Below are 10068 nucleotides of genomic sequence, written 5' to 3'. Positions count from 1 at the left end.
AAAAATCTTCACTTGCTCTTCCTCAGACAAAGGTCTACTATCTCGAATCTATAATGAACTTAAAAAGATCAGACCTCCCAAATTTAAAGACCCAATCCAAAAATGGGCATCTGAAATGAACAGACATTTCTCAGACAAAGAAGTAGAAATAGCAAATAAATACATGAAAAAATATTCAACATCACTGGTCATTTGAGAGATGCAAATGAAAACAACGTTGAGATTCCACTTCACTCCAGAAAGAATGGCTGCTATCATGAAATCAACCAATAACAAATGCTGGCAGGGCTGTGGGGAAAGAGGAACCCTGCTGCACTGCTGGTGGGAGTGTAGACTGGTGCAACCACTGTGGAAATCAGTATGGAGATACCACAAAGAACTAGGACTGGAAGTCCCATTTGACCCCGCTATTCCCCTGCTGGGGATCTTCTCCAAAGAATTAAAAGAATCATACCACAGTGATATATGTGCGCCCATGTTCATAGCAGCGCAGTTTGTAATAGCTAAAACTTGGCAACAGCCCAAATGCCCATCAACTGGAGACTGGATAAAGAAAATGTGGTTTTTTTATAAAATGGAGTACTACTCAGCCATAAAAAATGAGAAATTAGAGACATTTATAGCTAAGTGGATGCACATTGAGGCAATACTCTTAAGTGAAATAAATAGGACACACATGTGTAAATACCAAATAGTTTCTCTGGTGTGAGAAACTGAAAGTGTAAATAAGGACTAAAATGTATAATAGGTAATGTGAAATAGGAAGAAGAGGGGCAAAGGGGAAGGAAGTGGGAGGGCTAGGGGAAAGGATAGAAGGGAAAGGAAAAATGATGAGAAATGGAAAAAATGGAAATAAAGTTTGTAAATAGGGAAGGGTGGAGGGGGTGAAGGGAGGGCTAGGAATGGGGAAAAAATAAGAACCAAGATGTATTATATAAAGGTACAATTCCCAATGAAAAAAAAAATATTGCATTACTCTAAAATTCTGTAGACAGGGTGGAATGAAAATACAAGTTAAAGAGAAAGGGAGTACTGTAAAATTTCCACTTGTTAATAAAGAGCTGGTTCATGTACTTTTTAGCTAGATGAGGCGGAGTATTAAATCACTGCAGTGTTTAGATTCCATATGATATATTTTAAAGTATTATGGCAGTTTTATTTTAAAATGTAAATATTTACCAAATGCTAGAGATCACATCCTTTGCACTGTTAAAACCTTATTAAATACCAAGTTAAGAATGTGCAGGGTGGGATACATAATTTTTCAAAGTTTATTTTTATGGGGGTATCTAGAGCAAAAGCCCATTTTCAAACTAATGGCCTAGTGGCTTCTCTCTAGATTCTGGTTACCTTCCTTGAGGGGGACGGGGATGGAAAATAAACCAGAAATAGCCTGAGAAGCTTTGTCTGTCTGTCCCTGCAGAGTCTGGGGCTTTGGCCACTGGGACAGGTCTGCTTTGCAGGCTGAGCTGCACACTTCTTCCATGCTGAGTCAGTCAACTGCCTTTGGGGCTGGGGGTGGGTTTTAGCCTGAGGAGAGATAAAGGGATGCGTGGGTGCTCTGAGCATGGTGACTCCAAACTCCACAGGTTAGAGAGGAAGGTCCACCCCAGCCAGGGCCAGTGTCCACTACAGAGGGGAGACATGGCTGTGGCCTGCAGACCTAGCTCCCATCTTTGGCCCACACCACTCAAATCCTGGTCACGTGACCCGAGGGGAGGCCAATTCCTGAGGCATGGTTTATTTCACAGATAGCACAGGGGAGGCTGACACCCAGGCGCACAAGGAACTGGGGGATTTGTTCTCATCACCAAAGCCAGTATCCCCACCACTCCTCCCTCCTACCCCCATACTTTTGCTCCCCAGTTTTTCTGTGCTGTGTATCTGGTTGGCCTACGGGTGTGGCTTTGCTGGCTGCCTCTTTCTCCTTATCTGCCTCTTCCAAGTGCCCAGTCTGAACACTGGGCTGAGAAGAGGTCCCCAGGGAGGAAGCAGCATCCTGGCTGAAGCCCCAAGGAGGAGATGGCTGGGGAGAGGGGAGGGACAGCCAGTCATGGAGGGCGCAAGGGAGGCTTCTCTGGTTGCCAGACCCTCAGATGAAGCCAGCTGGAAAACCCTTGACGTCCCAGCGGCAGAGAGCACCCTTGAGTGTGGAGGCAAAAAACAGGGAGCAGGGTAAACTGCCACGGGGCTGTGGGCACTGGGACTGCAGCAATGAGCCATGTGACTTGGGTAGGCCTCTTCCCTGGCCTTCTTCATCAGTGAGTGGGGCGACAGTGAAGATCTATTCAGAGAGGCTGGGGTGGGCAAGTGCCTAAAGACATCTTCCCTGCTCTTCTTGGGAGTTCCATGGTGACCCTCCTCTGCTCCTTCTTGCATGGAGACTTTCGGCCACAGCAGGCCCTGCATCCCTCAGAGCCCTCTTCCTCTTGCACAGCTGCTTTTCTGCCAGGGAGGAGGGCTGGACGCTCCTCTCCCTTCTCCTGTGTCCCTGGGGCTGTGCAATAAGAAGGGAGAAAGAGGAGGACGGTGGGGAGCTGCCCCTGTGGTGGAGTCATGGGCAGCTGAGTGGCCCAGCGGTCACACAGCCGCTGTCTGCTTGATGCTGTGGAAGCTGATCCTCGTGGGTGATGTGGGGATGGACATGGCCCGGGCCACAGGCACTCTGAGGGAATGATGGTCCTGCCAGCGGTGCCACCTCTTTCTCGCGGCTGAGCGCACCTGTGGGGATGGAGAGGCTCAGTCACCCAGGGCTGCCCCTCTCCCCTGGGAGGCTGTTCAGGGAGGCCAGGGGCAGTTCCCACACTGAGGCCTTCCCCTGACCCTGTTGCCCCTCTCTGCAGCTTCTCCAGGGGAGTCCCTTTCTCATCCCTCTGCAGAAGCCTGACACCCCCCCCCCAATGCTTCCCATTGTCCTTGTGAATTTTCCAGTTTCCTTGGGGGCACTCTGTCACCTCAAAGATAGCGTCACTATCTTTGATAGTGGGACCGGTGGCTTTGTAAACCGGCCCCTTTATCCCTATTGGGGCCGTGCTGGAAGTGTGGCCTCCTCTGGAAGGACCTTCTCCCACACCCCAGGACCACCTTCGCTCCCACATCATGTACTTCCTGAGAGGGAAAGCTCTATTCACTTCCATACTTAGAGCTGTTCTCCGTGTGTTATACGGGAAGAATTCTGTAAAGTGGTCCATTTCTGCATCCTAGCCATTAATGTTCCCAAAACATATGCTGTTGTTGGCTTCAGCGGCACCTCCCATCCCTACCCTCCAGCCAGCAGAGCCAGTGTTCCCTACTGGACTCGGCATCCAGGCCTAGCACAGTCAACAGGGACCCTGCCTGTACCTGCCCTATGCCATTGCCGGCCAAGTGGCTCCACAGGGCACTGCGTTCCTCTGGGGTGCCTGAAGTGCTCAGGCCCAGGGCTGTGTCTGCTCTTTGTTGCAGAGCCCACCATGGTTCTCACCCCCCATTGGCTGGCAGTGCATCTCCCTGTATCCACTGCGCCAGGATCCTGGGCTTCCTTAATTGACCAGGCTTCTACTGCTGCCTCGACCTGGAGGTACCCCCCGCCCCGCGCTGCCCCGTTTGCTCTTTCCTGTGGTGCTCTGAGTCCATAAAGACCTGCATGGCACCTCTTTCTGGAGGCTTCCTCCTGTCACCACCTCTGCTCTGGTGTCTCTCTGCCCCAGGGCCTGCAACCTGGGCACTCTACTCACCAGCTCTTCCAGGCATGCATGGGGCACTGGCCTATTAGTTCTGGCCTTGTGATGGGTCTTCTAATCTACCTCCAGGCCCTGCTGGAGGAGTCCAGGTCCCCTAAAGCTGGGCGGTTTCTTAAGCCTCCATTCCTTCCTCCAGGGCAGGGCTGAGCCCAGCCAGGGACCAGGCTTTCCCAGAAGGCTGGCGTCTGAGAACCCCTAGAGCCCACGCCATCCCGAGGGCCCGGCCTCGTACCTCTCCATTGAAGAAACAGTAGAAGACAGACACAAAGAAACCCTAGAAAGCAAGGAGGGAGCCATCAGGGACCAGTGGAGGAGCCTCTATATATGGAGGGTGGGGTGAGAAACCGTGTGCGGGAGGAGCCATAATGACCCATGGCCACAGACCCATATGACCCATAGAGTTCAGAACTCATGGCTGCAGCCCAGGGGTGCAGTTACACAGGGATCCTCTGAGTGAGGGCACTGTGGTCCCCACCTACCATCAGCCTAAAGCAGGATCCCAACCTATTCAGTTTTATGGCCTGTCCAGGGGCAGGAAGCAGGATTGCAGCCAACTTGACTCATCAGAAGTGTTGGGATGTCTGAGCCCTGGGGTGGGGGTGACAGGGCTCAGCCCAGGGACCCCTCTGGGGCCAGGTCAGGTTCCGAGTGAGCCTGTGAATGCTCTTGTATCTCAGTGTGTGTGTAACTGAACCCCATGCACTGGTCAGGTGCCTGCACTTCAGGGTCAGGGATGCCCTCTGCAGGGGGCCTACCTGGAAAGACTGCAGGAAGGAGTTGAAATAGATGAACACGATCTGCGACAGGTCATCCTCACCAGGGTTGACAAAGAAGAGCATGTAGGTGATGCCCAGCAGGGGCAGGAGGACCAGGGTGGCCTTCACCGCCTTTCTGGGGGGCAAGAGGGCAGTGACACATCTGAGCTCACACTGCAGGCAGACCCCGAGGCGGAAGGAGGGGGATCCGGTGGGCTTCCTCTGGGAGCCTGAGTGAGCTGCCTGGGTCAGGACTCGCATGGCTCTGCCTGGTGGCAGGGGGTGGCCCAGGTGATCCCTCATTTTCTTCCCTGCAGGGGACGAGGCACCCAGGGTTCATGTACCTGTACTGGATTGTCTCAGACGTGGTGGATGCTCGTAATTTTGTCATTAGGATCCTGACAATGTTGAACAGAAACACAAAATTGATCTGAAAGGAAGAGGCAGAGAGGGAAAAAGGAAAGACCTTGAGTGCGGGATGAACTGAGAGGAGCCCCACCTCCCAGTCATACACCTGTCACCCAGCACCTGCCCAGTCCCCCGGCCCCTGCCCCCCCCCACAGCCAGGACAGGGAGATGCCCCTTGTCTCCAGGGCCTGCTCTCTACCCTCAGCCCCAAGGGAAGAAAGAGCCTCTAAGACGAGTGGTGAGAGCAAGAGGCTGCTCTTCTGGGGACACCTCAAAGTCCCAGCCTCTGCGCTGAGTAGAGCTCTGTCTAAGCCCCTCCCCTCTCAGTCACAGGGTCCCCCCTTTTTTATTAGTGTATGTTCATCATACATTGTTACATTCATCTTGAGAAACTGGTACATTTCCATAGTGTATCTTGATCATCATTACTTCCCTGGGAGTCACCAGGGGCTCTGGAAGGTCACCCCTGTTGTGGAAGGGGTGGGGGGCATAGGTGACTGGGTGGCCAGTGTTGGAGATGTTCGTGTAGGTAGGAGAAGGAGAGCATGGGGCATTTGATTTGTCTCTTGACAGCTTTGGAGTCTGCCGCCACCCTGGGCTCTGTCTTGAAGGAACTGGCTGGCTGGCTTGCAGTGGGCTCTCCCTGGGGCAGGGACAATGGCTGCCCCTAGGGACAGCTGGCAGCATCCAGAAGAGGGCACAGAACTTCTCAGCATCCCTCTTTGCCATCCTAGGGGCCTCCCAGCTGGCACTGTTGGGTCAGGAGCCACAGTAAGCTAGAGTGTGGCTAATCAGGCTGTATTTGTTATTCTTTGGTATGAGGGTTGGGATGCTATTTCTCGAAGGGTTGGTCTCACAGCACCCCTTGGCGGGAAATGCTTGGGATTCCCTGGCCCCCACTCCTCTGGTTCTGCTAGTCTTCTGCACCCAGGGTGGGTCCAAATCTGGTGGGATGAGCCAGGTGCCCACAGGGCTGCCAAACAGTTTCATCCACACAAGGTGCCCTGGCCTTGACCCGGTGGTGGTGCTGAAGGTGGAGCCTGAACCCCACCGACAGCCAGCCATGGTCCAGGGTGTCAGCCAGTGTGTTCTGCTCGCCAGGCCCTGCCTCTGGGGCTCCCTCATGCACAGAGTTTTACAAGCATTGCCTCATTTAATACCCTCCACAGACCCTGTGAAATAGCATTGATTATATCCATTTTTTGGATCACAAGTCTGAGGCTTCAAAAGGTTCAGTCATATATGTAGGTAACACCTATAAAGCTGAGTATCTTGGCTGGTAGGTGTCAAACACAACAATCAACGCCCCTTGCCTGCTTCTCCTTCTGCCCGGGTCTGAGCCAGGGTGGTGATGGGGAGGTGTGCACAGGAACCCATGGCTCATAGTGCATCAAGGCTCTGATTTGCAGCCTGGCAGGTCTGGGGACCCTGCGCCATGCTGGGACCCAGCCAGGGCACCAGGGCCTTAATGATGGGTGCTGGGCTTTTGCATTCTCCCTGACACACGTTGGACTGAGGTCTTTTCAGCCCTGCCCTGGGGATGCACTGGCCAGATGGAGTGATTAATAACTCCTCTGCTAAAGGAGTGATTAATTTCTCACCACCCAGCCCACACCCAGGAGCTCCACAGCCTCTGGAGACATTCACAGGAGGGAAGATGAATGGGCAGCCCAAGGCTCAAGGCTCCTGGGAGGACCTCTTTTACTTCATTCTGAGCCTCCCCCAGCCTCTGGCCCCCAGCCCACTTGATTCCTGAGTCAGCTTCCTGACTCATGTGGGCCTCTGTGGCCTGGAGGCTCTGTTTGTCTGTTGGCTGGTCCCTGTGGCTGTGTGCTGCCCTACTGTCCACTCCGCTGTGGGCCTGTGAGTCTGTTCTGTATGTGTCTGTGTGTCAGTCTGGTAGATGAGTGTGCCTGAGTTTCTCCTCACCTGCCTCTGTGTGCAGGTAGACTGGAATGGGACTCTGTACTGGCCTGACCTCACAAGGGGACTCTTCTCAAAGTTCTCACAGGCAAGACGGAGACCCCTGTTAGCCCAGTGATGTCTGCAGGCTGACAGCCAAACACACACACACCCTTCCAATTCTCTGTCTAGAAAACTTATTCCTTCTGAACCTGGCCTGGGCTTTCTGTAAGTTCCAGATCCCATGATGAAGTGGGGGACATAGGCAGACATCATGAGACTTTGACCCTGGGTGACCCCCAGGCTGGAGGGTGGCTCAGGCAAGGGCTGTGACCTGGTGAGCACAGGGGCAGGGGTTGTGGGGTTTGGGGGGAACCTTTGATGAGGCTGCCAATGGCCTGCTGCCTGCTTTCTTACAAGGCTCACATAACCTAGCTCCTGGGTTTCTGGCATATTCCCGATGATCAAGGGGCACAAGTCACCTTAACACATAGGTCACCTTAACACATGGGTCAGTTCTATGTAATACCGAGTACCTGGCCTTTTCTGATCCTTCCTGACTCTCTGAGAGTAGACTGTTGGAATCAAAATATATTCTCATCTTTGCCACATTTCCTTGCATTAAATATTATTCAACTCACTAGCCAATTCACTGAATTTCTACCCACTCTTTTATCCATCTAACCTTCCACCCACTAACTAGTTCATTCAATTATTCATCCACTATTTTATCCATCCATCCATCCATCCATCCATCCATCCATTCATCCATCCAAATAGGTGGCCTTTAAGCATCCTTTGATATTGACTCTTATCCTTATGCCGAGCAGGACCGGGGCAGGGTCTAGTGTGCAGCATCTGGGGGACAGCACATCACCTCTCTCCTCACATCAGGAGGCATTTAGTGAAACTTCCCCTGGCCCACCTCAGCCTGGGACTGTGAAGCTTGAAAGGCATTCTTACTGTGAGGCTGTGTTCCAGCCTCCTCCTTTACACCATCTGAAGCAGCTCATCGCAGACACCTTCTTCTCTCTCCAGGAAGCCCTCTGGCCACCCCAGCCCATGCTGAGCCCTTTGTTCTCCGCTCTGAGACTCCTTCTTCCTTGTCTCCAAAACCAAACCATCCTAGTTCTTAAGTGACCACTGGCTCGTGTACCCTGCTTGGTTCAGCCTGGTTTCTAGCTTTATTTAATTATTCTTTCATTCAATGAATCAACTCACCACCTGCCAGGCTCTGCACTGGGTAACACAGATAGGGAAGTGGACAGGCAGACATGGTCCCTAGTTCAGAGGGCCTAGCTGGGGAAGGGCAGGTGTGGGGAGGAATGGCATGTTTCTTAGGGTTCCAGAAAGGCCTTGGGAGATGGCACAAAAGGTAAGAATTGAAGATGAGGCCATGCTAGCAGGTGGGGGAGTGTGCTTTAGGCAGAGTCAAGGCCACAAATGAAACCATCCTGGTGTGAAAGAGCCCAGCCCCTGCATGGTGACCAGTGTGGCTTAGGTGATGCTGGGGGGGGGGGGCACGAGGCAGGAGGGAGGGGCAAGCCCAGGGAGATGTTGGAAACCAAACCAGGCAAATCTACCTCCTGCTGTGACACGCCCTCCCATCCTACCTAGGATGTTCTCAGCATGGGCTCTGGGGCTGCTGCCCGTGAGGGGGTTGCAGTGCAGGTGATGCCAGCGCCCTGAAGGAGCTTTCCTGATAAGGTCTTCCTTGCACCAGCTACCATCTCTCCTGACATTTTGACCTTGGTGGCTTAGCCCCAGTGATGCTTTGATTTCATGAGGGAAGCAGCTTTGTCCCCGTGAGATCCTGTGAGGGTGGGTGGTGGGCCTAGCCAGGGCAATAGGCTACCGTGGGATCTTGTGACTGGGTGTGTGGAGATTTCAGCCCCTACGCTCCTGCATCAGGATGGGCCTGTGGGGGCCTCATGCTTACCTGCATGGACCCAGTGCTTACACCATTCCAGGTGCTGCTCCACATACTGCATGACTATTCCTCATGTAATCACTTTTACAAGTGGGTATGATCATTAATTCCATATCACAGATGCACAAACTGAGGATCAGTAGGCTATGTGACTTGCCCATGCCACAGAGTTAGCAAGGGATGATGTCAGGACTCACTGAGGCAGCTGGCCGTCAGCAGCCTTCTTCTAACCCCCACATCACAGCTGCTTCTGCAGGGGTGAGGAAACACAGGCCAGACAGAAGGAACCAGCCAGGCCAGGCTCCAGGATGGGTGGTTTTCAGCAGAGCCATCAGCATGTGGTCCTGAGCCCCTGGCAAGCAGCAGGTGTCCCCAGCCTACTAGTCCTCACATGACATGCGAGGCAGCGAAGGGTCCCTGTGTTACAGGTGGGAAATTAAGGCACCAAGAAGGAAAAGAGTTCCTTCAGGATCACACCACAAACTGCAAGGGGCGCCACCCATTGCTTGTTCCATGATGCCCCATAGCACTCCCTTTGCCCACAACCTCCCAAGGCCCAGCTCCCAGGTTCTTACCCTCCAGTGCTCCACCACCTGAGACCTGCTGGAGGGTGGGACACTTGCTAAATCACAGTGCGCACAGGGTGTCCCCACTCCATGCTCCCAAATGTTTCTTCACTGTTTATGTACGTGAAGAGGCAAGGAGTGAGGGAGGGAGGAGGAGGGAGGGAAGGAATAAGCAAGGAATAAAGGACGGTAGGAAGGAAGGAAGGAAGGAAGGAAGGAAGGAAGGAAGGAAGGAAGACCAAGTTCCTTGGCTTATTTCTCCCTATGTGGCTTCCCGCTGTGTGGAAGCCCAGGATGGGCGAGGTCCCAGTCCTGAGCATGTCCTCTGCTCTGTCATGTCCTGGCCTGGAGCAGGCTTCCAGAAGCCCTGCTCTGTCTCAGACCCTCCTCCCCACCTGGCCCAGCCTTCGGCTCCCTGCATGACACGTGCACCGAGATGTGAATCGCACCATTGGCAACATGCCTACCTGTTCCACCCAGATAGTTGAGCCTGCTGACTTATTGCTAGGGAGCCCCTCAAGATGGAGTGAGGGTGCCCTGCAGCCTGGCTAGTCTGCCTCAAAGCCCCTGGGAGGCTGGTCCTCACTGGACACCTCAAGTTTTCCCTTCTATTACCATTTTCTAGGGAAGTGAAGCCTCAAAGGCCCAAATCCTGAGTGCAGGGATCTAGCTGGGACATGAAGAAAGCCAGATAACACACCTCCTCACTTGCGGCTCATCATGCTCAGGACCCAGAATGTGCACAGCAAGGCATCTGGGTGCTGGAGACAAGCGCAGATCCCCAG

At 53.3% G+C, this 10068-nt stretch overlaps 1 protein-coding gene and 1 pseudogene across 4 annotated transcripts in view; both read right to left on the bottom strand.

The window, feature by feature from the left end:
- Positions 1-1725: 1725 nt before the first annotated feature.
- Positions 1726-10068, bottom strand: part of Crhr2 (corticotropin releasing hormone receptor 2) — a 46026-nt gene continuing 37683 nt past the window's right edge. For all 4 annotated transcript variants that reach the window (XM_021254050.2, XM_087206566.1, XM_004839472.3 and 1 more), the window contains 4 exons: positions 4822-4907; positions 4478-4613; positions 3955-3996; positions 1726-2721 (listed from right to left, as the gene is read on the bottom strand). In XM_021254050.2, the coding sequence (XP_021109709.1) occupies positions 2581-2721; positions 3955-3996; positions 4478-4613; positions 4822-4907 (405 nt within the window). In that variant the 3' untranslated portion in view covers positions 1726-2580. The remainder of the gene's footprint in view (positions 2722-3954; positions 3997-4477; positions 4614-4821; positions 4908-10068) is intronic.
- Positions 5092-8778, bottom strand: LOC147829199 (RBPJ-interacting and tubulin-associated protein 1 pseudogene; annotated as a pseudogene).

Source organism: Heterocephalus glaber, unplaced genomic scaffold (genome assembly GCF_053883595.1).
Source record: "Heterocephalus glaber isolate CG9 unplaced genomic scaffold, H.glaber_assembly_v1.0 deba00000676, whole genome shotgun sequence".
In the NCBI taxonomy this organism is placed as follows: domain Eukaryota; kingdom Metazoa; phylum Chordata; class Mammalia; order Rodentia; family Bathyergidae; genus Heterocephalus; species Heterocephalus glaber.
Note: the sequence above shows the minus strand (reverse complement) of the source record. Positions and strands in the feature narration are given on the sequence as shown.